At 50.6% G+C, this 26,988-nt stretch overlaps 1 protein-coding gene and 1 pseudogene across 9 annotated transcripts in view; both read left to right on the top strand.

Annotated features, from left to right (window-relative positions):
• Positions 1-4,541, top strand: part of HDAC4 (histone deacetylase 4) — a 176,397-nt gene extending 171,856 nt beyond the window's left edge. For all 9 annotated transcript variants that reach the window (XM_038142676.1, XM_038142677.1, XM_038142675.1 and 6 more), the window contains one exon: positions 110-4,541. In XM_038142676.1, the coding sequence (XP_037998604.1) occupies positions 110-149 (40 nt within the window). In that variant the 3' untranslated portion in view covers positions 150-4,541. The remainder of the gene's footprint in view (positions 1-109) is intronic.
• A 41-nt stretch (positions 4,542-4,582) lies between these two features.
• LOC119702963 lies at positions 4,583-6,532 on the top strand (annotated as a pseudogene).
• Positions 6,533-26,988: the final 20,456 nt, after the last annotated feature.

The raw sequence follows: 26,988 nt of genomic DNA, 5'->3' as shown, positions 1-26,988 counted from the left end.
AACATAAGGAGTGAGACTTGGCACCACGAATTGTCCAATTATGTCATGCCAAACCCTCTTGTCTCTCTCCCCTCCCTGTCCCACCTGGCCTGGCTGCACAATCCATCAGACCTGAGGACGAACCCATGGAAGAGGAGCCTCCCCTGTAGCACCCACCTTCGAGCTGGAGTTCTCCTGTCTGTTCGTCTTCGTCTTGAAGCTCTGCCAAGAAGCTTTCTCTTGTTACTCCTGCGTCCTGTCACGGTTATTTCCCGAACACGGAAGGACAGCCAGGTGTAAAGCAAAGCAAGCGACACAAAAAACAAATCTCTCCGCATCCTCGAGTCTCTTTTTGCTGAAAAAAACCGCTGGTGAAGAGCAGCAAAGGACTGACATATTGGGCACTCTTCCTCTGGTCCTCACCGGGAGCAGAAAGAGGAATGATGCCCGGGAAGTCTTTGGCAGAGCTGCCAAACAAAAAAAACTAAAACAAAACACGAGAATAATAAAGAAATCAAAGATTCAACAACACAAATCAAACAAACCTTAACGTAAAACTGGTGCTTACAAAGTTGATTACCCACAACTGAGCAATCTCTGCTTGAACCACTCAACCCATCGTGTACTTTCATTTCTTGGATATTTGGAAATGGCTCTTGCCTGCCTGTGAGTCAACGACAGCTCTTGTCGGAACTGGAACGTTGGGAGATGATGGTGAATTTTTAACGGGGAGGGACAGGGAACGAGGACTCATCTGACACCTAAAGGAAAGGGAAGCAGAAGGGGGGGAATGGTAGCCCAGATGGAGTCGGCTTTATTGTCTCCAAAGCCATCTGAAGATGAGTTTGTGCCTTTTTTTTTTAATTGATGGATTTGGTGCAGCTGGATTTTCTGAAGTTTGAGGAACAATGCCTTAAGTAAAAATAATTTAAAAAAACAAAACACACACACAAAAAAAAAAAAACCAAAAAAAAAATACAAAACAAAAAAAAACAACAAAAAAAAAAAACAACCAGAAAAAAACACAGCAGTTCCTGAATATTTTTCCTCTGGTTGGGAAAGCCAAGGACTGCCATCAGGAAGGAAGACTTTTTGGCTTGTGCTGGCATGATGGTGGGAAGCAGGCATCAGCTGAACAGAGCGTCTCCAAAAACTGTTGACAAGTTTGGATTTGTTTTGTTTTCTTTCATTGCTGTTTCAGAGAAAAGGAAAAAAGAAAAAAAAAATTAAGGTAGTTGCCAAAAAAGTGGCAAATACTGTTGGGTCTTTGAAATTCAACCATTTTTAACAACCAATTTTCAAACGTTTTCTCTCTCTTCTACATTATCTAGTAATTGAACTTATCAATTTGGTTGTTGAAGCATGTATTAGACACAAATGCAGGTTTTAAGACTGGAATGCTTTTTATTAAAAGCAACTAGCATGAGATATTGCTTAAATTGTTAGGTATAAATATATATATGTGTATAATGTATATTCCAAATGTATTCCAAGCTTAGAAACCGGATTCCTATGAATTATTGAGAAAAATATTTATGATGCATTTATAGAAAAAAGAAAAAAAATATATGTAATAAATGCATACTCTAACAGTAGCCATTGGAAGCTCCCTAGGGACAGATTTGGGAATTGGAACGTCAAAGGTGCTTTTGGAAAAGGATCTAGGTTGAAACTCGAGGACTTGTCAGGCAACAGGTTGGGAAGTTTTTCAGAAAGCCAACACTTTAGCCACTGGGCAACTACCCTAAACATTTGTATTTTAATTTAAGGTTTTTAGTTGTGATCCTTTTCTAACAAACACGAGAAAAAAAAAAGAGTTTTTTATAGCAAAGACGCTGAATTTGCTGTTAATTTTTATATGGATATTTCCCGAAACCCTCCGGAAGCCTTGTTTGTGTGACTCTGACATTTATTTTCCATTTGGCAGGTTTCCTTTCTGAACGGCAATAGCATCTAAACCTTTCTTCCTCCCTCTTTTCTTGCTTATAATACATGGATTTTCCTTTTTTTAATTTTTTTTTCTTTTTCTTTTAAAATTTTCTTTATTGTTTTCTCTCCTTTTCCTCAACTCTTTTGTACAGTGAGCAGCTTTCTGCAGGTGTAAGGAACTGTGGGCAGACCAACAGAGTTTGTTTTTTTTCCGGGAAAGGGTGCATTTTACTGAGGAGGAGGAGGAGGAGGATGAGGGACCGCGATGGGCTCCTTTGTTGTACCGATTCCACTGACTGTATATTTCCTCAGCTCTCTTGTAGTAGCTCTGTAAAGAAAATAAGGAATTTTCTTACCTGGTAGTGTTCAGTGGGCGATGCCTTTGTCCTGTCTGCGGCTCCTGGCGCTGCCTGCCCTTGGGAAGGCTCTTTGGATACTCCGGGACCGCCAGCGTTTTCTCTCCGCCGGACATGCCCACAAACTCCCCACCTCCTCTTTCCCTCTTCTTCTCCTCTCTTCTTCTTCTTCTTCTTCTTCCTGATGCTGGGAGGGGTTCTGGAGGCTTTTTTTTTTGTGCCCCACCCCCCACCCTCCCTGAGGAGGTCATTGCCTCCGGGGAATGCCGGGTGGGAGAGGCCGCGAGCCCTGCCACGGAGAGCGGAGCGTCCTCGCGGAGACGGCGCTCCCCACGTGCCTTCCTCCAGCAGTGTGGGACAGCACGTCCCTCTTCCCAGCACAGCTTCTCCTTAACCACCCTTCCTTCTTTTATCCCGTTCCCATGGTGACCGGTGGGGTTGCTTCCAGTAACTTCTCTTCTTTCCAGTTCTCGAAGCAGCCGCTGTTGTTTCGTTCGGGACTCGCTCGCGGGAGGAATTGGGAGCGTGACCCCACGCTGGAGGCTTTTGTTTCCTTCCTCGATTTCTAGTGCAGTTTCAGAACCAGACACTACAGTATTTGAGTTGTGCAAACCCAAGTACATCCTAAAACCCCAGAAAGCCCCAGTGGCAAGGCCTGTCCTCGGCACGTCCTAGAAATCCCCCCCTGTGGGAGCATGGCGTACCTGGGGATGTTGTGGTTTGGGGTTTTCTTCCATCTGACCACGCTGCTGCTGTGATCTCAAATCCACCCGACTGCCGAATTTGCTGACTGGCGTAGGGTTTGCTCCCTGTGCCGTGGGCAGTGCCTGTGTTTACACCTCCCTTTGTGTTGTCAGCTCTTCCCCGGAAGGTTTTTGACATTTCTGCTCCCGGTTGTGGCAAAGCTTTTTCCTTCCTTTTTGCTCTCCCGGGAGCCGCCGGCTGACTGTGCTGAGCCGGTTCCTTTGGAAAATCCGGAGGAGCTTGTTGGGATGCCGCCTTCCTTCCTTCCTTCCGCCACTTCCACCGCTTCCTTCCGCCACTTCCTTCCTTTCCATCCATTCCCTCAGCTTTTTGCCGGGACGGGAAGACTTTTCCCGAATGACAGAGCTCGTCTCCTCCAAACTCCCGGCGATGTGGATTTGTTTCGCAGCATCCCCCTTTTCCCTGGGAACGCTCTTCCCTGGGCTGTGACCTTCCCCGGGGATGCTTTCCGGGGCCAGTGCAGGCACGGAGAGAAGGGAGGGAGCCCTCGTTTTGAGGCTCTCCAGGGGGATTTTTCACCTTTTTGAGCCATGAAGCTTCTTCATTTCAGATGACTTTGCCACGGGGCGGCCATGCCAGCGGGGTGGGAGCCCGGGATGCTCCCACATCCCAGCACGTGCTGCCCAGGGCATCCTTTGTACCTGCTTGGGAAGAAAAGGAACACCTTTCAATCCTCTTTACAGTGAAGTGAGGCCCAGTTTGCAGTACACAAGTAACCATTGGGGGTTTTTTGGTTGGGTTTTTCTTTTTGTTTGTTTGTTTGGTTTTTTGTTGGTTTTTTTTACTTTCGATACAAAACATTCCTTTTTTTTTTATTAGTCACAGTCATGTACTCATTCCATTCTTCCTTTTGTAAACTTTTTTGGGCCCATGTTCTTTTACGGGCATTGATATATATAAATATATATATAAATATATATGAATATATTTTTTTAAGTTTCCTACACCTTGAGGTTGCATGGTCTGTAAGGTTGGCATGTCTTTATATTGTATACAGATTTTGCACGCCAAACTTGGCAGCTTTGAAAACGATAACGAGAAAAAGAAAACAAAAACAACAACAAAAAAAAAAAGAGCTGGTTTGGGGTTTCTTTGGGTTGGTTTTTGTTTTGGTTTGGTTTTATATTGGGTTTTTATTTTTTCCTCTAGTGGCATTTGTGGAGACTAAAGGTTGGGATGTTGTTGTCACACACACTCACTCACCCACACAGCTACACACCAAGGAAGGAGAGTGGGAATTCTCTTTTTTTTTTTTTTTTTCTTTTGGAGTCTTACTGAACTTAATAAGAAGAATTTGTGCTTTTTATTGTTAAAAAGAGTAAATAAATAAAAAAACAAAAAGGACTACTTAAACATTTCTCATTTTAAGAAGAAAAGAAAAAAAACTAAGACGTTTATCTAGCACTTGTGACTTGCCAATAATAGAGTTTATTGTATTTATGTGGAAACAGTGTTTTTAGGGAAACTATGCCGAACACACCAAGTAAACTGCCTGTGTCATTATTATTATTATTATTATTGTTGTTATTATTATTTTCCTTTGGGTTGGTGTTTTTGCTTTGATTTCTCGGCTGGGTGGGGAGGTTGGATGCAACCCTTGTATCAACGCGCAGAGTCGTTCATTCCGAGGAGCCGGACGGATGGATGGATGGATGAGGAGGACTTTAAAGAGTTAACTCTTCAGCACAGCTGCGTTAACTTTTTTAAGAAATTACTTTTACATGATGTATTTTTGCTCGGTTTCACTTTAAGCAGTCGTGTACTGTGCAACACTGTGGTTTAAAAACGAGAACTTTACAGCAAAAGGCAAAACGTGTTTCTTCATTGTCATGAAGTTGGGCTCGTTCTCAGCTCATCTTCACTTTGTCTTTGATATTGATGATGAAAAAGAAAAAAAAAAGTATCCTATTGAAAGAAAATAAATTAACACTTTTTCTGTGCTCCATAGTGGAGGCGCTATTTTCCAATTTATGAGGATGACAAACTTATATATATAATATATATATATAAAAGTGGGGGCGGGGAGGGGGGGGCAGGGGTTGAAACATTATTCACCCGAGAGCTTATTACAGATATGTAGTATCAAAAAGTTGTAACTATATTATATTCTACTTTATACCTATACATGCTCAGTATGATGTCACCATTGGTAGCAGCTACCGGTTTACGCTGTAATTTAGACACAATTTCACTCTTCTTGTATGGACCCTACTTTCAGTGATGGTAGCATTCTTTGTGCTCGACTTTCCGACGGTCCTTTCTTTTAAATTGGTGGAGTTGGAATATTTTTCTCATTCTTGTTTTTTTTCTTTCTTTGTTTTTATTTTATTTTTATTTTATTTTTCTCTTTTCTCTTTATTTTGTTTGGGGTTTTTTTTTTTTTTGGTTTGTTTTTTCTTTTGGTTTGGTTTTTTTTTTTTTTTTTTTTACTGGCCAATGGTGTCTTTCTCTGACAGTACCGACTTCAATTTCAACTTTATTAGGAGTCCAGTATTTTGTACCACATTATGACAACTTGTTATTCTTGTGGTGTAAATAAAAGAAAAAAGTTAATTATAGTACCACCCGGGTTTCTGCTGCTCATCTTCTTTCCTTCCTTTGCTGGGATGGGGTGTTTCATCTCTCGGGTTCTTGATGTGTCATGGAAGGGGGTCTTGGTGGCAGAGTGGTTTTTTGGGCAACATAGACCCACGTCTGCGTTGGGGTGTTCATGGAATAGCTCCTGGGGTTTCCTGGTTTCCTTGTGGCTCCCGGGTACATGTTGGCAAGTGCCTGCAAAAAAACCAGTTGAGTTTCCAGGTGAAGCAGCTCCAGCTTTATAGCTTTCATGGCCTTTTTCATACGTGTTTTCCCTCTGATTGGCTTCCTGCTTGTCTCTGGAGCCCCCTGAACCACATCCAAAATCCATCTGCTCCATGTGTGTCACCTGGAATTGTCCTGTGGTCACAGAGGAGAAGGCCACGCTTCAGTTCTGGGCTCCTTCCAGCGCCTCCCTGGAGCAGCAGCAGCAGCTTGGTGCTCACCAAGGGCTCCTGGTGGGAGGGGTGGGGAGAGCTCACAGGGAAAACTTGGCATGCTCCCGATTCCCTCAGCAGTGAAACATCCCCTGCTGCTGCTGCCTGATTCATGGAGTCATGGAGTGGTTTGGGTTGGAAGGATCCGGGAGGTCCCCTCTCATCCCACCCCTGCCATGGGCAGGGACACCTGCCACTGTCCCAGGCTGCTCCAACCTCAATGTCCAGCCTGGCCTTGGACACTGCCAGGGATCCAGGGGCAGCCACAGCTGCTCTGGGCACCCTGTGCCAGGGCCTGCCCACCCTGCCAGGGACAAATTCCTTCCCAATATCCCATCCATCCCTGCCCTCTGGCAGTGGAAGCCATTCCCTGTGTCCTGTCCCTCCATCCCTTGTCCCCAGTCCCTCTCCAGCTCTCCTGGAGCCCCTGGCAGGGGCTCTGAGCTCTCCCTGCAGCCTGTATCTGTCTGCAGAGTGTGGGTGCGCTGATTGCTTTAGGACCATGATCTGGGGGATCCAGCCTGGCTGGGAGGGCACCTGCAGCTCCCAGGAGCTCATTTCTGGGAGTGAAATCCCACTGCTGGGTGACCCAGCTGAGGCAGAGGCCTTGTTTGGAGGGGTGGGGGCTGTTTCCGACACCATCCCAGTGCCTGTGCCAGGCATCCTCTCACCTGCAATGCTCTGAGCTCCCCGTGGCACAGGGACACAAACCTGAGGAGAGGGTTGAGCTGAGTGCTGTGGCACCCACTGCTTCAGCCACGGGAATTTTTGCAGCCAGAAATCTGCAGATCCCAAAGAAAATGACATTGTGCGGCAATGAATGTGGCCCAACAGGATTTTGAGGCGCTTCCCTCGTGGCTCCTCCGATGAGTGCCTGTGGCTGGGTGTGAGGGATGGAAGCTCAGCCTGGCACTGGCACGCCCTCACTGAGTTTATTTTTCTTAATTTCATTTGTTACACTAATATTTTTAAAGGAGGAAGAGGCTGTTTCTGCCTCTGGGCAGCAAGTCAAGGCTTTGTGCTTTAGATGCATGCCTGTGGCAGTGGGAGCACTGCAGGGGGAGGAAAAGGGTCCAATATTAAATGCACAACCTGAGCACACAGGGGGCAGGAGCTCATTCTGTGCCAGCAAAACGTCCTGGATTTATGATGGGATTTGGATCATCATAATTTCTGGAGTAGAAACTTTCTCCTAGGGCTGGGTTGATCTCTTAGGGAATGCTCTGAAGCTCACTCGGGGACCTGAGAGTTCATTTGTTGCCCCTGCCTGGGTGTGATGTGTTGGTGTGACCTGCAGAGCTGCCCTGGGATAGAGAAAATGCTGGGGAGAATAGCGTGTGGGGAGAAATTCCAGGGGATGTCAAAGGGACTGGGAGTTCCTGGCAGGGAGAGGCTGGGAGCTGTTTCACAGTTTCCCTGCAGGAAAATACTATGGTCATTGATGGAAAGGTGCAGCAACAGGGTCACGTGCAGGAATTCAGGGCCTTTCTGTCTGGACACAGGAGGAAAGGCTGAAGCCGGGCCAAGGCAGGAGAAGGTTCATGGCCAGAGGGACCTGGAAGGGCTGGACCCTCTGGGGGTGCTTGGAAAACCAGGGCTCCTCAGCCAGGCTGTTCACAGAGCCACAGAGAGTCTGGTTTTTAAATTGTGAAAAACGCAGCTCCCCAGGCTGTGGGGAAGGCACAGTCTGCCTTTTCTCCAGCAGCACAAGCTGCTCCTGCTGAGGATGGGGAATATCCTCCCATCCCACGGCTGTGCTAATGGAAGGCTTCAGCAGGAATGGAGGAAATCCCAACCTAATTGAGGGAAGGGACTCCTGGTTGCGGGACACAGAGAGGGGTCAGGTGAATTCTGGATGCCCACGAGGGAAAAGCAACCCTCTGCCCAGGTTTACAGCAAAATAAATGGCTCAGTAGCAGAAGGAAATGTTTGGGGTTGAAACAAAAGCACCCCAAAATCTCACTGCTGCACAGCAGAAATGGGGAAAACATTTCCAGCGTAGATTGGATCACACAGCCAGAGCATCAGTGTGCACTAGCCACAGACAGGTGCCCTTTATCTGATTTATTACAGGGCCTTTTGAGTCTTTTTCATCTCTTTCTTTATTAATTCATTCCCCTGCCCCACAGTGGGAAGGTTTAGAATCACAGAATCACAGAAAGGGACTTTAAATACCATCTTGTTCCAGCCCCCTGCCATGGTCTGGGACTCCTTCTTCAAAGTCAGTGCAATTAAAGGGAAAAAAAAGGGGGGGGGGTTACTGTATTTAGAAGGATGAGAGTGCAGACAGAATTGTGCATTTGTGCTGTATCAAGGCACAATTATCCAATGGTCAACAGCTTCAGAGTGCCTGCAGGAACAAGAAACCTGCTTCCCATTAAATCAGGAAGGGAATGGGGAGCAATTCCTGGGCTTTAAAGGCGATTAAAGTGTCCTTGAGCAAGCTTGCAGAATTTCACTCTTCAATTACACATTTGAGTTTGAAAGGGGGGGGAGAATATAAAAACTAAAAATCCCTCCTTCCCCACTAGCAGAGAGCAATTCCTGCAATCCAACCCAATCCCCGTGGATAATGCAGCCAGTGCGGGCTTAGCAGCCGCCTTTGAGCCAGCTGGGTTCAGCCGCTGGGGAGTGCCGGGAATTCCTGGAGCTGATTTATCCTGGAGCCAGTTTATCCTGGAGCCGCTTAATCCTGGAACTGGTTTATCCTGGAACTGGTTTATCCTGGAGGAGGTCCTGGTGCTGCTGAGGGTCCCCAGCCCTGGCAGGGCGGCCTTGGGGCTGCTCCCAATCCTCCTGCGCTGCGCTCCAGCAGGAGGAAAACCAGGACCAAAAGGGATGAAATACGGCTTTGGGCAAGGTGTGGAGAGAGCTCTCTCTGGAAGGGAGGGAGGTTGACGGGGAGACCTCGCTGGGAGCATCCCGAGCCCATCCCAAACCCTGCCAAATCTGGGGAGTATTGTATTGCAGGCACCCCCGTGGCAGGGAGGAATGATGAATCTGACTCCATGTTCTCAGAAGGCTGATTTATTACTTTATTATACTATATTATATGAAAGAATATTATACTATACTAAAGAATACAGAAAGGATACTTACACAGTGCTAAAAAGATAATAATGAAAACTCGTGACTCTCTCCAGAGCCCCCACACAGCTTGGCCCTGATTGGCCAAAGAGCCAAAACAACTCACAGCAGAATGCAGTGAAACAATCACCTGTGGGTGAAAAATCCCCAAACACATTCCACAGGAGCACAACACAGGAGAAGCAAATGAGATAAGAACTGTTTTCCTTTTTCTCTGAGGCTTCTCAGCTTCCCAGGAGAAAAATCCTGGGCAAAGGGATTTTTCAGCGAATGTGGATGTGACAGGCGAGTGCTGGGCCAGCCAAGGGAGCAGGGGCTGCATCTCCCCAGCTGTTTTTAGGGAATGTCTGCAGCCAGGTGCCCAACCCACCTCTGGGGGATGCAGCTGGGGAGGAGGAGGAGGAGGAGGAGGAGGAGGGGCTGCAGAATACCTGCACACCCAAACCACAGAGCGGCTTCCCACAGCTCCAGCTGGAAGCTGGTCAGGGCTGCCTGGCTCCCCCTGGGCTGATGGATGACGGCCCCTGACTCGCTGGGATGCTTCCCCTCCTTCTAGGGCACTGGGGATGCTCAGCCTGTGGCTGGTGAAGCAGCTCTGTGTCTGTCGGGGACAACAAATTGCCTTGGCCGGGTTCATCTGCTGGGCTTCAGCACAGCCCTGGGCCGTGCCAGATCCTGGGAGTGCTGGAAGTGGGACTGGAACTGAGTTACTCCACACGGGCTGCAGGCTAATTCCTCTGTCATCTAAAGCCTTCTCATAATTGACCTCTCTCCCCCTTATCTGCAATGGGAAATTTGATTTGCACTGTTATTCCCAAACAATTCCTCTCCGTTCCCTTTCTGAGGCGAGAACAGCAGGGCTGAGTGCTTGAGTGTCCAGGGCTGCTTCCCAGCCCTGCTGTGGAGAGGCTTGGAGGGCGATGGAGAGAAGAGGAATCCAAGCAGGGAAGAGGAATCCAAGCAGATTCCACCAGGGTTGGAATCCACTCTGGGAGGCAGCTGGATCAGGCCCTCCTTCCCAAGGATCCTGGCTCACCTGCCGGTGCTGCTGGGCTGCTCAGCCAGCCCTTCCTGGTGCGGAGCCATGCTGGAGTTTTGTCTGGAGGCAGGGAAGCGACACAGAAACACGGAACTTGGCGGGTCCCAACCTCCCCTCGGTCAGGAAACACCGTGCCTTGGGTTTATCGTGGAATCACTTTGGTTGGAAAAGCCCTCTCCGAGCACAGAGTCCAACCATTCCCCCAGCACTGCCAATCCCACCACTGAGCCCTGTCCCCAGGTGCCACATCCACAGGGATTTAAAATCCCTCCCGGGATGGGAACTCCACCACTGCCCTGTGGGCAGCCTGTGCCTGGGCCTGGCCTCCCTTTCAGGGAAGAAATTTTCCCTGATATCCAACCTAAGCCTTCCCTTAGGGACGGAAGGGAACCCCATTCTGGGATTCTCTGGTCTTCCTGAGCAGAACTAAACCATGTGAACACCTGCAGAAGGATTAAAGGTATTTCTGGAGACTTCCAGGTGAGTTTTCGTTCTTCCCTCTTGTCCTACTGTAGAACAGATTTCTTCTCCTCCCTTGCTCTACCTGAAAGAGGTTCTGCCTGTGTCATCCTCAGCTTTGGGACTTTGGGGAGTTGAAGATTCACAGCAGAGCATCTTCCAAGATGAGGAAATGAGAACTCACAGCAAAAACGCTCTGAAAAACGCATTGGCTGACTGCTCAGGAGCAGCTCTCAGAGCAACATCTCTCTAAAGAAACTTAAAATAATCTCCCAGTTTTGCTTTGGGTTGGGTGTTGGGTTCCCCCTCCCCACACCCCTTGGGCACAATTAAATCTGTGAGCTCAAAGGAACAGGTTGTATTTTGGCTGGTTGCTGGAAAGGTCAAGTGGAATGGGAAAGGACGCCCTGGCTGCCACCAAACCCATCCGAGCAGCATCGCCCTTGTCCTGCTGGGTGGCTGGGGAGAGCCAGTTTGAGGCTCAAGCGCTTTCCCAACTTTTAGCTGGATTTTCTTCTTTTCCAGACAACTTGGATTTCGCTTGGAACCTGTCTGGCAGCGTTTGGCTTCCTGCCTGCTTGGAGCCAGGGCCTGTGGAGATTAATGACATGGAAAATGAGGAATGCTGGCCATAAAACTCTGAAACTGTGAGAAAAAGGCAGCTGAGAGAGGCAGCCTCTGGTGAGAAGGTGTGTGGCTGCTTCAGGGGTGGGGTTTGGGAAGGCCAAGGCTCTGGCAGGATTATTTTCCCCATCCCTGGAAGTGTCCAAGGCCAGGCTGGACAGGGCTTGGAGCAACCTGGGATAGTGGAAGGTGTCCGTGCTCACGGCAGGGTTGGAATGAGATGAGTTTTAAGGTCCCTTCCAACCCAAACTGTTCTGGGATTCTGAGATCTTAAAAAAAGTTATCTCACGAAGGGGCTGGGGTGCCTTGAGTGCAACAAATCCTTCCCTTCCCCTCGTGATGGAAACGTGGAAATCCCCTGGGTGAAGGGTGCCTCCCTCCAGCAGGCAGGGATGGTTAATTCCCAGCAGGGGAGCGGAAACCCGTGAGGATTATACCCAAATTCTTCCATGAGCTCTGTTCCCATGAGCTGCATGGGGCTCCCTGCGCCCTGGGACACCCCCTTCACCCCCAGGGTGTGCATGGGCTTCACCTCCTCCTGGATTCTGACTGCGTTCCATGCAGGACGGGAATTCTCGGCTATGAGACGGGGTGACCCATAGAAAGGAGCCAGGAAACCCCAGATCAGTGGGGATGGCCCGTTCCTCAGCAATCTGTGCCTGCAATTGGCATCCCAAAGCCTTCAGGCAGCAGAGGCAACGCCAGCACCCCCCGAACTCCTGCCAGAGCTCTGCTAAACAAGAGGAGAGAGCCCTTCAAGAGCAGCCACGGCAGGAGCTGTTATTAAATACAGAATTCACCTAGAAGCATTTTACTCGTTACAAAATTCACCTAGAAACACATTTGAGGCTTTGCTGTCCTAAGAGAAGGAGCTTGGTGACCTCTTGCTGCAGAGGGCAGCCTGGCCATGGCCAGGGAAGGAGGATTTGAGGTGGGTGCAGCAAAGCTGGAGGAGCTCAGCGGGCAGGGATTTAGGATGCTGGGGCAGGTCCCTCTCTGATCATGACCCTGTGAAGGTGTGGGAGGAGGGATGGGGCTGTTTGAAGTCCCAGCCACCCAGCTTCCCTTCCCAGCCCTTTATGCCAAAGCTGAGCTTGATTAAATCAGCATTTCCTGGCTGGAAGTGCGGTGGGGACAGGCTCAGGGCTCCTGTGGCACCCGCAGAGAGCAGCACCAGGCAGCATCCCACCCCTGGAGGGGATGCACGTGGGGTTTGGCCCTTGGAATATTTTCTTTAGCCCAAACTCAGGCCAACAGAGCAAAACCTGGTGGGTGGGAAAGATGAGGGTGAATGAGTCTTTAGACGGGGAAAGGTGGAAATCACCTGGAAAGAAGAAATATATACATTTATAGATATATATATTTTTATATGCATAAATATATATAAAATCTGACCCAGCCCTGAACTTTTCTGGCAGGGAAGTGAAATTCATGAGGAAATACAGCCCAGCCTGCAATTCCTCATTATATCAGTGGGAGCCACGTTAGTGGGGCCAGTAAATCTGCCAGATGGCAACGGGGGGATTAGGTGGGAAGGTGGGACCCTCAGGAGGGTGCTGTGCCTGCCCTCCCCCAGCCCTGAGCACCCCCACCGTCCTCGTTAAGGAATGTTAATCACCCCGGCTCCCAAAAAGCTCACAGAGGTTTGTTTATAATAAAATCTTTATGGTGCTCAGAGGTTTGGGTGTTTTTTTTTTTCCTTTCCCTGCTGCATGGGAAGGGTTGGGAGGGGTGACAGCTCCAAGCAGATGTGGCTGCCCCTGGATCCCGGGAAGTGTCTGAGGACAGGCTGGATGGAGCTTGGAGCAACCTGGGACAGTGGAAGGTGTCCCTGCCCCTTTTCCAGAGATGTTCAGGAATTTGATCTCTCCAAGATAAGTGCCCTTGTCGAGCAGGATGACCAGGGAATGGGCTCAGGGGTTATCTGGGCGGCAGGGATAAGGAAACCAGCAGACAGACACAATCCCCAAAATCTCGTTTGCTTAGGTAACCAGTGCCGGGCTGCCAGGCTGGGCTCAGGCCCAGCTGGGCCTTGGCTGCCCCTGTGCCCTGCAGAACTCGTGACACGTCCAGGAAAAGCCTTTTCAACCAGCAGAGCTAGAGAAAAGATTGAAAAAAACCCCCTAAAAATCAAGTGACTGGCAGAGAACGGAGCTGGCTCCTTCCTCCCTGGCTCTGCTTGTTTTCCGTAGACTCCGAAGTCATCCTGGAAAAACCACGCTGTGGTTCCCCATCCCCATCCTTCCTCCTGCTTTCCCTTCAGCTTCCACATCCTCCTCTCCCTCGCTGCGCCGCGAAGGAAGAAGGATGAGCCACGAGGGCTGAAATGAAGGATGGATGGGCTGTTCCTCCGGAGGGGCGGGGGAGCAGCGGCGCGATTCCCGGCGAGCGTTCGCAGGATCCATCCTGGCAGGGCTGTGCCAAGGGATGAAATCACAGCAGGGCTGATGGACTCCAGAGCTGCTCGGACAGACCCGGAGATAAAAGGAGAGCAGAGCCCAGCCCATCACCTTCGGGGCATGAACGGAGCCCTTCTTGTTCGGGAATAAATGAAATGCTGGAGTGACCTAAGGGGAATCCCAGAATCCCAGAATGGTTGGGGTGGAAGGGACCTTAAAGCTCATCCAGTTCCATCCCCTGCCACGGGCAGGGACACCTTCCCCTGTCGCAGGGTGCTCCAAGCCCCACCCAGCCTTGAATGGATGCATGGATGGATGGACACAAGCAAAATATTGACCTGTTCCCTAGTGGATAAAAAAATATACTCCTGGGAGAAGCCCCCACGCTTCCCATTTCGACAAAAATACCAAATGAATGGGATAACTCTGCCTCCCCACCACATTCCTGCAAAGGGAACTGTTAAATTTGGTTTATATCTTAATATTGTATTCTTTAATAACGGCCTCACTGTGGGTTGGGAACTCAGGGCAGTAAAATGTAGGTTTTCCCAATGGCAAAAGCAGAAAAGTTCCTGGTGCCCCAGGCCTGGCATTAAATTCCCTGTACATAATGTACATCTCCACCATCCCCAGCGTTTCCTGGTGACTTGTGCTTGGGCTGGCTTGAACACACTGAAACACACACTAAATTATTTGGAGAGCAGAAATAAAAAAGCACCTCAAGGGCTTCCAGACTGAAGGGGGAAAAAAAGTTCAGCCTTTTCTCCGTGTTTCCTCCACATGGAAATTTGCTCTTATCAGCAGAAGCCTTTTATTTACGGTTCATTTGAACCCTTTTATTGATTTATTTCTATGATGCCAACAGGACAAGGAGCCCAAGCTCTGCCTGAGGGAGCACATTCACCTCACTTGGCGAATCCCATGGTCAGAGGAGTTCTTGGGTGACCCCGTCTCCTCTCGTGAGGGACCATGGGGACCCTGAAGAAGCCCAGACTGACCACAGTGGGCTCTGTGGTGCCTCTGCCATTGGATGTCATGGGGGAAAGGTGAGCTAAGGGACTGGAAAAGCTGGAGATGGCCTCTCCCAGCTCCTGATGGAAGGATGGCCTCCTTTCCCTGCTGGGGGAAAGACCCGTCCTCTCCTGGGCCTGTGGTGCTTTCCTCTTGCCTGAAGGATCTGGACAACAATTTTCACACCCCACGTGGCTCCTCCGTGCTGAAGGTTGCTCCAGCATCCTGCTGGTGCCCTGGGGTTATGGGGAAGACCTCCTCACGTGGATGCTGGGAATTTTGGGTCTGGTGGGCGCCCAGAGCTGTGTAACCTCCCAACCCAGCGGCGTTGTGCTTCCCAGGAGGACACAACCACCTCCTCAACTCGTTACCTTCCACTCCCCTCTAGTGGCTACGGAGCCCGTGGTGGAGCCAGGGAGGCTGAGAGGAGCTCGGTGCGCAGGGAAGCGGCTTTTTATTCACCATTGATGCCATCTGAAGGGCACAGAGGGGGTCCTGCTCAGGGCCAGGGAGACGCACCCCAGAGCCTGTGTGACACGCCCCAGGCTGAGCCCGGGTGGTGGAGATGAGGGTCACACCCTGCACCTTCCTTTCTCTAAAGAAAAATACAGATAAATTTTAAAAGTGAAAGTAATTATCTTCGCTCCTTAAAGAGAGAAACTAGAAAAACGTAGCCACAATTGGCTACAGGGCATGAACCCTGGTGTCCCCATCTCTGTCCCCACCTCTGTCTCCAGCTCGTGACATTCTCGGGGTCGGTTTTGCTCGTGGGCTGAGCCGACTCCAGCGTGGGGCCAAGAGCCTGGAGGAGGAAGATGATGTTAATCCGACACGCTGGCCTCAGTTCCTGGTGCTGTCAGCTACCTGGAGAGTTGAAAACGAGAGGATGAGAGTGGAGCTGAGATGGGATAATAAATATCAGGCAAGGACCCCCCTCAGTCTCTCTGCTGTCATCCCAAGAGGTTCTCCCGGAGCTGGCGCTGATCCTGGCTGAGCAAACATCTCTGTGCTTGTGTCTCCTCCTGGCTGGGCAAACATCTCTGTGCTTGTCTCTCCTCCTGGCTGGGCAAACATCTCTGTGCTTGTGTCTCCTCCTGGCTGGGCAAACATCTCTGTGCTTGTCTCTCCTCCTGGCTGGGCAAACATCTCTGTGCTTGTGTCTCCTCCTGGCTGAGCAGAGGGCAGGGAGAAGCACACCTGAGACTCCACACCGGGGCTCTGACTTTGTTTTCCCCTCCGTGATCCAGCCGACCTTGATCCGAGGCACCCCGGAGCTGGGGGGCTCCACCCAAGGCCCAGAGCGTTCAGCTGGTTCAGGTGCTGGTGGAGGGACACAGAGTGATCCCACAGCTCCTGCTCCAGTCTTTCACCAGCGGGCAGCAGCTTTCTTGGTGCCTTCCCACAGGCATCTCTGCTGGGATGGCAGATCCCAGCCGTGAAGAGGCACCCACAGCTGTCACCCCCATCCTCCTTGGGGACATCTCCTCTGCCAGCCCTCCTAGGGACCACCCCATCCAAGGCCGCCTCCCTGCCACCACACTGTCTCCAACCTTTCTCCCAGCACGGGTCCAAGGGTCCAGGGACCTTCATGTTTGCTTGAGAACTGAGATTCCTCTTCAAACCCCCCCCCTTTGGAAGTTGGGAAGTTTCCAGCATGAGTCACTGCCCGCCTCCCCTCTGTAATTTGCACACTGGGAGTTGCGAGGATGACTTTGGGGTAGGCTCCTAGAATTAATCAAAGTATCTTCCACATTTCAGTGCAGTAAAACCATCATCCGGCCAAATCCCTCCTGACTGGCACAGCCCTGTCCCAGTCCCTTCTCCCTCTGCCCTTTCCTCCTCTTTATTTTTTATTCCTGGTCTCTTTTATCCTTCCCTCTTAGCGGCATTTCCCACAAATTACTCGTAACCTCTTTTCCCCTTAAATTTGGCAGAGCCCTTCTCAGGGAGGTTTGTTTGTTTTGTGCTTGCAGCCCTTTTCCTGGTGTCCATCAATGTGTCGCTGCGGTCGGGAAGTTTGGGGTTTTGTTTTGTTTGCTTCACAGGCTTTTGACATGTTAAATAACAGGATGGTTTCACCATTTGACAATAGGGAAAAAAAGCCCCAGTGACCCACCCTGCTGCTGCTTTCAACTCCCCATTAAAGCCTCTGTGGTTTTAATTGCTTTCAGGATTAAACAAACGTTTTAAGGATCAAAAAAAAAAAAGAGCGATTTTGAGCATTTTTCCCCTCTCTGTTGGTCACCTTGTTCTGTGAGAGCCGTGTGGGTGGAAGAGCTCTGGTTGCTTTGCTGATGGGTGCATTGAATCCCAAAAGGTTTGGGCTGGAAGGGACCTTACAGCTCAACTCAGGTGTGCAGGGACACCTTCCACTAGCCCAGGTTGCTCCAAGCCTCATCCAACCTGACCTTGAACACTTCCAGGGATGGAGCAGGAGAGAGAGGATGAGACAGGTCTGACGGGGGAGGTTCACCAAATAAATTTGTTTGACCCTTGCCTTGCTGAGCTAAAAGCTTTAGGGATAATTCCCATGAAATCCAGCTTCGCCTTTCCTCTGGAATCTGCATTTGAGGGCAGTGCTGCTGAGATAAAAGGCACACCGCAGAAAAGGCTGGATTTTGGGATTTAGCAGTGCAGGTAGGAATGCTGAGAGCTTGGAGGGGGCTGGTTGTCATCCGGTATTTTTCCTTGTGATGATGAAATGTGTCTTTCCTGGAAGCAGAGTACAGATCCCGTGTCTTCTGATAGCTGTGGTATCTTGAATTCCTCCTGGATGACTGGCAAGTTCTTAAAGACAAACCTGAGAGTCAGAATTTTGTGTTCTCTCTTCATTTATCCAGCTCTGTTTTCAGTTCTCAGGGCATACTTAGATACACACAAGCCTTGACTTTTCCTAGCAGCAAAGCTCCAAAAACTTGAAATTAGGATTTGGGGTGAAAAATGAAATGATGGAAACTTCTGGCAAACCAAAATTAAAAAAAAAAAAAAAAAGGAAAGGGGAGAAAGAAGAGACATTCTTTGCAAAGGGGTATTTCAGTCAGCCTGGAGTCAAATATTTCACTTGAACAGTGGTTTATATTGTAAAACTTCTTTTTAAAATCAGAATTTTCATTCAGAGGCACTTCAAATATGCCTTCTTAGGGTTTTTTCCCCCCAATTTAGCTGTTGTTAAACAGTCCATGAAATTCCTGCAATTGTTGTGATTTTAAAAACATGCTTTAAAGAAAGCATCACCCACCTCTACTTGCCCCAGGCTTTTCACATCTTCCTGAATCCCCATGCAGCATTCACCAAATAATGAGCTGCTCCCTGCAATCCAGGAGCTGCACATCTGCAAGCCAAATTTCACCTGTAGGTGAATAAAGCCGAGGACAGAATCAGAGAGTCGAGGAGTTAATGAAGATGATTTTTGGCACCAATTTGGGCAAACCTCTCTGTCCAGCAGCCTGCAACATGTGCTCAGACACAAGTGTACACCTAAATCCTATCTGGCACGTGCTGGAAGCGCTCCGCTGAGTTGAGGCCTTGAGTTTTAGCCTCCTAAAAAGTCTTGGCAAGCCATGAAGTGTGCTTAAAGACCAGAAATGAAAACGCGTCATCGCTGGCAATAACCTCTCGGTTCTGAGGGATGTTCTTTTTATAGGTCAAAGACAGATGGGAAAAATTCGTACATTTCCCAAATAACAATGGGAAGGAACCATTTAATCTGAAACAGCACCGTGGGGCTGGGTCGTTCATGGATTTTTCAATGCAGGTGCTGCTAAACCTGGCTGGGTTGGGGTGGCAGCCTCTCTGGGAATGGATGTGCCCTGATGGATCACCGGAGATCCAGGGGATCCCACCTGCACCTGCAGGTGCTCCAACCCCGTGACAGCCAGCACAGAGCCACTCAGGGCTCGTGGCTGAGCCCTGGCCACCTGGTGCATCCTTTCTGCCTCTCCCAGAGCCGAGATCCAGAGCCATCCTGGCAGAGCCAGCAGGACTTGGAGGGGAAATCACTCTGCCAAGTGCTCCGCAAACACCTTGGCAGTGGGAATTTGGGGGCGAGCCAAAAACATGACGGGGCTGGACAGGGCTGGACAGGCCTGGAGTGCACGTGGGAGGGGCAGGAGTGGGAGGGAGGGAGGCTGGGCAGGGCCTGGATGGGGCCCTCAGGGAATCCCTGCCCTCCCTAGGACCAAGCTCATCCCTACATCCATGCGTCCGAAAGAGTCGGGGCAGGTTGCTCTCCATCACCAAGCCAGTGGGGTTTGGGAAGGAGCTCACTGGAGTTCAGTGCTCTGCTCTGCAGGATAATGGGAACATCCCAGCCAGCAGGGCTCGGTTTGGGATTTTGACCACCCAAAGGAAACCCCAGACTCCTGATCTGTTCTCCCCACTGCTTGTCGTTTGGCTCCGCTTCAGCTCCAGGCTGTAAAAAGCAGTGGAAAAATGACATGAAGGAGCCTGGTTGCACATCCTGTGTCAGCTGACCCCAGAGTGGCAGGGCCCTGTGGACCCTTTATTTTTATCCTGGGCTGGGATTGCTCCTCAGTTTTGCAAGAGTTGGAGGTTGGGGACTCTGTGACTTCCAGGACAGGATGCAAGCCCAGAGTGCAGAACACACCCTCTGCCAGGGGCCAAAATCCACAGCCTGATCCTCCTCCAGGTTCAGGAGTGTGTTTGCGTTGGTTGACCAGACAGTCCTGGAGGTCCTGGAGGGGATGACACGGGCAGGGGTTGTGTTCCAGCCCTGTTTCCAGTAGGAAAGCAGAGTAAGGTACAGTGGTTTCAGCTTCTGGGCCTTTGGCAGGGACCTAAATCTCAACCACTGCTGCTTTCCTTAGGGAAAACTCCCTCTGGGATCTGCTGTGGCACCAGGAGATGCTCCAGGGTGGAAGTGGTGCAGGTGGTGCATCCTTTTGCTGATTTATTTATTCACCCGCTGGAGGAAGCAGCACTTAAACCCACTGGTATCTCTAGGAGGGAACCTGGTTTAGATCCAGACTCGGACAATGCCAGATTTGTCCTTTTCCCAGAGTTCTGCCCTCCACCTCTCCTCCTCCTCCTCCTCTTGATTGCAGCTGTATCCACACGATGGCACCAGCCCCCAGGCACTGTCCTTCAGGCTGAGCTGGGATGGGGAGCTGGGGATGGCCCAGTGAGGGGGAAAGTTTCCTTGACAGCAATCCAAGAGGGCCGGAAAAGCAGAGACAAAGCAGCAGTTTGTTCCCTGGCCAAGGTGATGCAGGAAGATCACAGAATGGTTAGGGAGTGGCTTGGAAGGGGCCTCAAAGCCCATCTCATTCCACCCATGCCATGGCCACGGATACCTTCCACTATCCCAGGGTGCTCCAAGCCCTGTTCCAGCCTGAACTTCAACATGAACCTCACAGCTCAGAAATCACCCCCTGGCTGGACTTGAGCAGCCAAATCTCTTAAACAGTGCTGAGGTTATCTAAATCACCAAATTCTTTCCCCATTCCAGCTGAACTCTGAAACTTCCCTGGAATGAGGAGGGCTGAGCTCTGAGAACCACGGCTGGAAAAGTTCTGTAAGACATTTCAGGACCAGTAAAACAATGTTAGGGCTGAACTTCTTGGTAGTCTCAGAGAAGCCCACAGAAACAGAGGGGTCCAGGATCAGGAGAAACACAGATGATGCTTTGCACTTTGTCTTGTACAGTTTGGGTTGCTCTTTTCTGGGGCATGAACGAGTGCAGGCAGCCAGTCTGGAAGCCAGCTGCATTTCCTGCTTTTTTTTCCCTTGTTTTCTCTCCAAAGCAAAGCAAGCATATGTGTTTCAGACAGTGGGGTTTGGTTTTGCACTTTCCAGCCCCTGGCACGTCAAACAGGGCCCTGATCCTGTGGGAACACAGGTGGCAGAGCCATTAAAACCAGGAAGTGGGACCAAGACACAACTGTGGGGTTTCACCTCTCTGCCACCTTTGTTTTTCTAGCGCTAATGGGCAGGATCCTGGACAAATTTCCCAAAAATCTTGGGGCTCGGGGCAAGAAGGAGCTGGTTTTGGGGAATGGAGTACCCCTCTTGTCAAAGAGAATGCAAAGTGGGGGGGGAGACACCTTGGTGGTACTAAATGAAAATTTATGAGGAGAAGGAGGAAGGTGGAGGAGGAGGAGGAGGAGGTTTTGTTTAGTAGTGTAATCATCAGCTCCCAGCCCGACCTTTGGCTCCCCCCGACCCCAAGACTAATGAAGGGGAAAGGGTCTGGCTGTTCAAACATGTCACAGTGTGAGGCTCAGGGGCTGGCTCTGGTCACAGAGCTGTGCCAGAGGGACACCTGGCTGCTTCCTGGCTGCTCCCAGCCTGGGCTGGGGCTGGACGTGCCCATCCCCCCTGACAGGGCTGGGCTGTGTCCCCTCAGATCTGAGCTTCTGTCTTCGTATTCTACTCATCCCAGACCCTTGTGGAGCGTGTGGACTGGAAGCCCTGCAGATCTGATGCACATTTTAAGGAATATTGGGGAGTTTGGCCAGGGAAGCTGTGGTTGCCCCATCCCTGGAAGTGTCCCAGGCCAGGTTGGATGGGGCTTGGAGCAACCTGGGATGGTGGAAGGTGTCCCTGTCCATGGCAGGGAGGGGAACAGGATGAGCTTTGACGGCCCTTCCCACCTAAACTGTGCTGTGATTCTGTGAATTTCTGGCAGGAAAGAACAGCTTCTAACAACATCAAATCCCTTCTCACCAACACGGTGCTCCTGCAGTGCTTGCCACAAAATGTCCTTCTGGGTATAATTCCGTTTTAGTGCAGTGCTAACAAACATGGGCTTAGCAAGGCACTGCTGCAGTCCCGGTGCAGAGCAGCAGAGTTGAGCAGGAATGAAATGATCACCTGGCATACGGACACATGGGAAATGACTCGGGGCCTGTAGGAGCCATCCATCTCCACCCTGAGGTCTGCCTGTGTGGTCTGAAAGGGGCAGGTCTCTGCCTTCCTTCCCGTCTGTACTTCATGCTAATCCTCTTCTTCCTCTGCACCTCTCTCTTCCTTCCCACTCCTGCTTCCTTTTCCTTTTTTTGTGGTGTCATTCCAGGAGGGACAAACCTCACCTCACCTCAGCCCTTATGTGAGAAGGCTGGGGTTTGAGATTCGGTGGACATTAATTCTTCTGCTGGCTTTTGCCTGGTCCAAGTTGCCCAAGCAGCTCTGTCTCCTCAGACCAGGATGTTCTGTGGTGGCAACTGGCAAATGAAGCAGAAGCCCAATCCGTGGCAGGAGGAGCCCATGGACCACCAGCCGTTCCAGTGTCCCCAGAGGTGGTGGTGGCACGCAGGAAGCTTGGATGTCACTGCTGGTGCTGACGATGCCTGCAGGGAGAGTGACCCAGGCAGTAACTCATGGGAACATGTTCATGCTCCAGCCAGCTCCTCTGACTTCCCGTACCCCAGGGCAAAAAGGAGAAAGGAGAAATAAAACCCAACTGACAGAATCCCACATGAGGGGCATGGGATGCCACCAGGCACCGGGAGACCACCTCGGATGGATCTAAAGGGCAGCCAAGGTTGGCCCGGGTGTGGCTGACCCTGGGAGTGGCCCCATGGGGGTCTCTGCCAGCTTTGGCACTGGTGTGGTGTCCCAGGAGTGTCTCTGTGCCTGCCCCTGGACCCCTGGCAGTGTCCAAGGCCAGGCTGGATGGGGCTTGGAGCAGCCTGGGACAGTGGAAGGTGTCCCTGCCCATGGCAGGGGGTGGGACTGGATGACCTCTAAGGTCACTTCCAAGCCAAACCATTCCATGATTTCTTGGTGAGAAGAACTGTGGCCACAGAGGTCCCTGCCCAGCATTTTGGGTCCATCACCCCACCAGGGCTGCCCTGCCTGGATGCTTGGATGGACATTTCCCACCATGAGCTGCTGTCCCATGCCAGCTGGTCCCTCGCCCAGCTCCTACCGAGTTCCCACCCAATCACTAATTTGGGAAAGCAAGCCACGGTCTGGCAGGGCCCCTCTCTAACCAGGATTTCTGACATAAGGGATGTTAGGAAATTCCATTATGGATCTCCCGGCCATGTGCGAAGCAGGAATGGGGTTTTTTTCCCAGCTAAGTGCCCGGACAGCTCCAAAGACGTGATGAACCGCAAACGACCCGTGGAGCCCATTGTCTCCAGGAGCTGGTGACAAAGCCACAGCGGCCAGGCAGGGATGTCACACCCGGCTGGAAAACAATGATGCTGGAAGTGGTGGCGTGAGGCCGGGAATGGGGACAGTCCCCTTCGGGAATGGGGACCGTTCCCTTCCAGAGCGTGGAGCGGGAAGAACTCACCGGTGACAGTGAGGGGACCCCAGAGCGAGCCACGCTCGGCCCCGGCCTCAAACTGCTTTAGCATGGGAGCAGTTTCACAGCCCTCCACTGGAAGCACATGCTGGGGCCGTATCCATCATCCAGGCCAGCGCAGGGATGAGGGAGGAGAACCCTTTTGTAAGTGTTGGCCGGGGGAAATATGACTTATCTTGGAGAAATGAATCATGTTTCAGCGAACGCTTCCTGCAGAAATATTTTTCTCACAGCCTTTGTTCGGGGTTTTGGCAGATCTGGAGTTTGCTGGCGTTAGCAAAAGCCATCCCTCCCGCCCACTGCTCCTGGGGCTGGAGTAGGAAATAAGGAATAAAGGCAGAGGGGACGTGGAAGGCTAAATCCATCACCACCGCCGCTCTGCGCTGCAGCAGGATGTGGAGCTTAGAGGAGAATTTCAAAGGAGATCCCCGATAAAGCCCAGCGGAGTCCAGCGCTTGGCTGCTCTTGTGAAGGTACCTGTGCTGGGCAGGCAGCTTGGAACTCCGAGACTTGGACAAATCCCTGTCAGGTGCTGCGGCTTGCTGAAAACCAGCCCTCGGTTCCTCCTTTCTCTCCCGAAAACCAGCATTTTGGGAGGGGGAAAGGGCAGTGTCTTCCTGTTACTGTGTGTGGTTAGCCCCAGAAAATGACAAGAAAATGAGAGAAAAATCCGTGTTTTGACATGTAAATCAATCCTGAGCTCCTCTTTGACAGGGATCCTGTCTGCCTTCCCACCGTTCACAAACATTGCTCTGGGTCACAGCTCGGGAGGGGGAGGGAGGAAAAATGTCCATCTTGCTTCTGGAGAACTTCAAGGATTTTTCTTCCCAGTGGTAGGGAATTTTTCCTGGGAAGGCAATTTCATTCCTGGGCCTGGTAGGCTCCCTGATCGTTTTAAAACAGACCCCTGGGGGGAATAAGGCCTTTAAAAGCTCCATTTGCTCCCAGTCATTTTACACAGTAACCCAAGCTGAAGTGAAGGATCTTTATTTAAATATGAATTAAGCCCCAACCTTCCCCTTTACTGCGTTATTTTCCTTTGAGGTTTACTTTGATATTGTTTCAAAGTCTTGAAGCTAACAAAACGCTGGCCCGTATTTGAAATGACAGGAGAGTTCTGGAAAAAGATTTAGGAGGCAACTGAAGTCTTTCAGTGCAGGGCTCCGAAACAGGACAGGAAATCATAAAAGGGCCGAGTGCACTTTACCAAGCTCCAGACAAATCCTGAGACTACAAAGGCGAGGGGAATGGCATCAAGACCACAAAGAGCATCAAGATGCAGCTGAAAAACCCGGAATTATTCCGTTAAAACACGGGCAGAATGCTGGCAGTAATGGAATCATGGAACCGTGGAGTGGCTTGGGTTGGAAGGGTGGTTGAAGATCACCCCATCCCACCCCCCGCCATGGGCAGGGACATCTTCCACTATCCCAGGCTCCTCCAAGCCCCCAAGTCCAACCTGGCCTTGGACACTCCCAGGGATTCCAGCCACAGTTTCTCTGCCAGGGCCTCGGTCTGTGGTGTTTGTTTCTTTTTGTGGTTTAGGTGAGCAGCTTTTGCCCAGCTTTGGTGCTGCAAGTGGGAGAGAGGTTTAAAGGTGAGACATAAATGTGTGATTTTTAATGTAAAGCAAAGAGGCCGTGTCTGAGTGACAAAGAAGGGGCTGTGTCCTGCTGGGACTGACCTCTCCTTTTGCTTCCCAGCGCTTCCCAGCCATCCGTCTGCTGCTGGAGCAGCTTTTGTCTGTCTGAAACATCAGAGAATCCTTCAGGCTGGACAAGCCCTCTAAGAGCAGAGTCCATCCGTTCCCCCAGCACTGCCAAGGCCACCAATACTTTCCTGCACCCAAGCAGCACATCCAAGTGGGTCTCAAATCCCCCCAGGGCTGATGAGTTACTTTCACATCGCTCCTGATTTCAGTTTTATCTTTCTGCCTAAGCCTGACTCAGGTCTCTTTGTCGCAGGAAACAGAGGATTTATCCTTGTCCTGAGCACACAGCTGCACGTGGGTCCTCCCTGCTCTCCCAGGTTTGTGTGGGATGCAGGTTCCCCCAGCCAAGATCTCCGTGCTGAGGTGACACTGACCTCTCTTTGGTGTCACCCTGCAAGGAGGGGCTGGATTTGCCATCCCAGAAACAGTGCCTGGGTGGTCCCAGCCCAACCAGCACTTCCAGGTTTCCAAGGATCCCTGGGAAAAAATCGTCAGGGCTCCCCCCTTTCCCCATCCCTCCCTGCTGTCAGCACTCCTTGGTTTTGTGTGGAAACGAGGTGGCCTTGGGGGTAGCCAGGGAGAACAGACAGCCCAAGGGGTGGGACTCGGGGGTTGGATTTGTTTGGGTTTTTTTTTTATAGTTATTATTTTTTCGTGTGGACTTTGGCTGAAAATGCAAAAACCTCTCTTCCCCCCTTTTAGAAATGGAGGGGTCAGAGGTGCTAAGCTGAGCTGGGATTGAGTAAAAAATTATTAAAAACCCCTCCCCAGATCAGTGCGTTTTACATCCTCACCTCAGTGCTTGGCTTCTTTCCAGTGAATATTTCGCTTTGTGGTTTGCTGGAATAGTTTGTACTGGTTTGTGGGGTTTTTTGTGGCCTTTTCACAGAGACCAAGAAATCCAGGATCAATATTTAGCCAGGCTCCACGTGGGCGTGTGTGCTGCCACAGAGGAGAAATCCCAGTGTTGGGACTCATCTGATCCTGCTGCTTTTAGGGATTTCTTGCTTTCATCCTCTTCTGCACAAGCCACCCTGCCCCAGCCCTTGGTGACATCCCTTAATCTCTCACAGGGTGTTGTGGCATCACAGGTGGGATTGGGAAGGACAATTCCAATCCCCTTGGGAATTAGGGGTGATAAATGCCATTGGAAAAGACTCCTGTGTATGGAAAAGAAAATTTAGATGCATCCATGTGCTGCCCGTGAGGACACAGCTGCAGTCTGGGGTCTGGGTTTCCTGACTGTCCCGCTCACGCCACACAAACTCCAAGCACAGATAAAGCCTTCCCAGCAGCTGATGGAGCTGTCTGCCTCCCTCTTCATGGAGTCGGGTGTGTTTGCTGTTAAAATCTGTTACCTGGAGAGTTCACAGCTCCCAAACTTTTTGGAGCATTTTATGGCCCTGGTTCTCCTCAGGAACTGAATGCACCCATCCAAACCCCATGGCAAGGCCCTCTCCTGACCATTTGAACAGTTACTCCCTTTTCTGCCTAAAAACAAATGTTGTACCCTAATTCCAGGCTCCGAATTTACCTCTACAAGGCCATACACCCACAGGAGCCTCAGCTGACCATGGAAGAGGTTCCAAAGGTGCTTGTGAGCATCGATGTTTGTTTAGAGCTGCAGGGAGGGGTCGAAGGCTTTGATCTCCCGTGACAGATCCTTAAATCCATGGTACAGGAGCTTGGGGGAAGCAGCCCTGACCCTCTGCAGCAGCGAGGAAGGCACATGGCACAGATCCTTGGGAAAATCCAGCCGTGTCCTCCTGCTCCTGAGCATCTCATGGCGCAGCAGAGTAGCGCCACAGGCTCCCTGACAAACCCTCAGAAAAGCTGGATTTGGATTTCGGTGCCTGTGCTCGAAAAAACGTCACTTCTTGTGGTGAAATGGCAACCTGGAGCACAGCTAGAGATTCCCAAAACTGCAGTAACTGATGTGAAACCACACATTCCTCGGGGAGGGGGGAAGCCATTCCGCCTGCTGCGTGGTCTGACAGCTGTTAAATTCACCTTCTTAAATGGTGTTTTTGGCTCTGCTGGTACCCAGAGCCCAGACTGAGATGTCATTTACTCCTAAGTAAGAGCTTCTAATGGATGTGATGGATTTTCCTCCACGCAACGGGGCTTGTTTTAAAATAAACACTTGACATGGGGGCTCGGAAAGCTATCAGGGAATTAATGCATCTGATGCACACACAGACAGGGTCGTGATTTGGCATCTTAAAATGTTTTCCCCTGAAGCTGGTTTAGATGGAATGACATGATTTATTTTTTAATGGCCCTAGACACCACAGCAGGGAGTTTTTGTTGTGTTTGGTTTTTGTTGTGGTTTTTTTTCTTCTT

Source organism: Motacilla alba, chromosome 7 (genome assembly GCF_015832195.1).
Source record: "Motacilla alba alba isolate MOTALB_02 chromosome 7, Motacilla_alba_V1.0_pri, whole genome shotgun sequence".
NCBI classification, from domain to species: Eukaryota; Metazoa; Chordata; class Aves; order Passeriformes; family Motacillidae; genus Motacilla; species Motacilla alba.
Note: the sequence above shows the minus strand (reverse complement) of the source record. Positions and strands in the feature narration are given on the sequence as shown.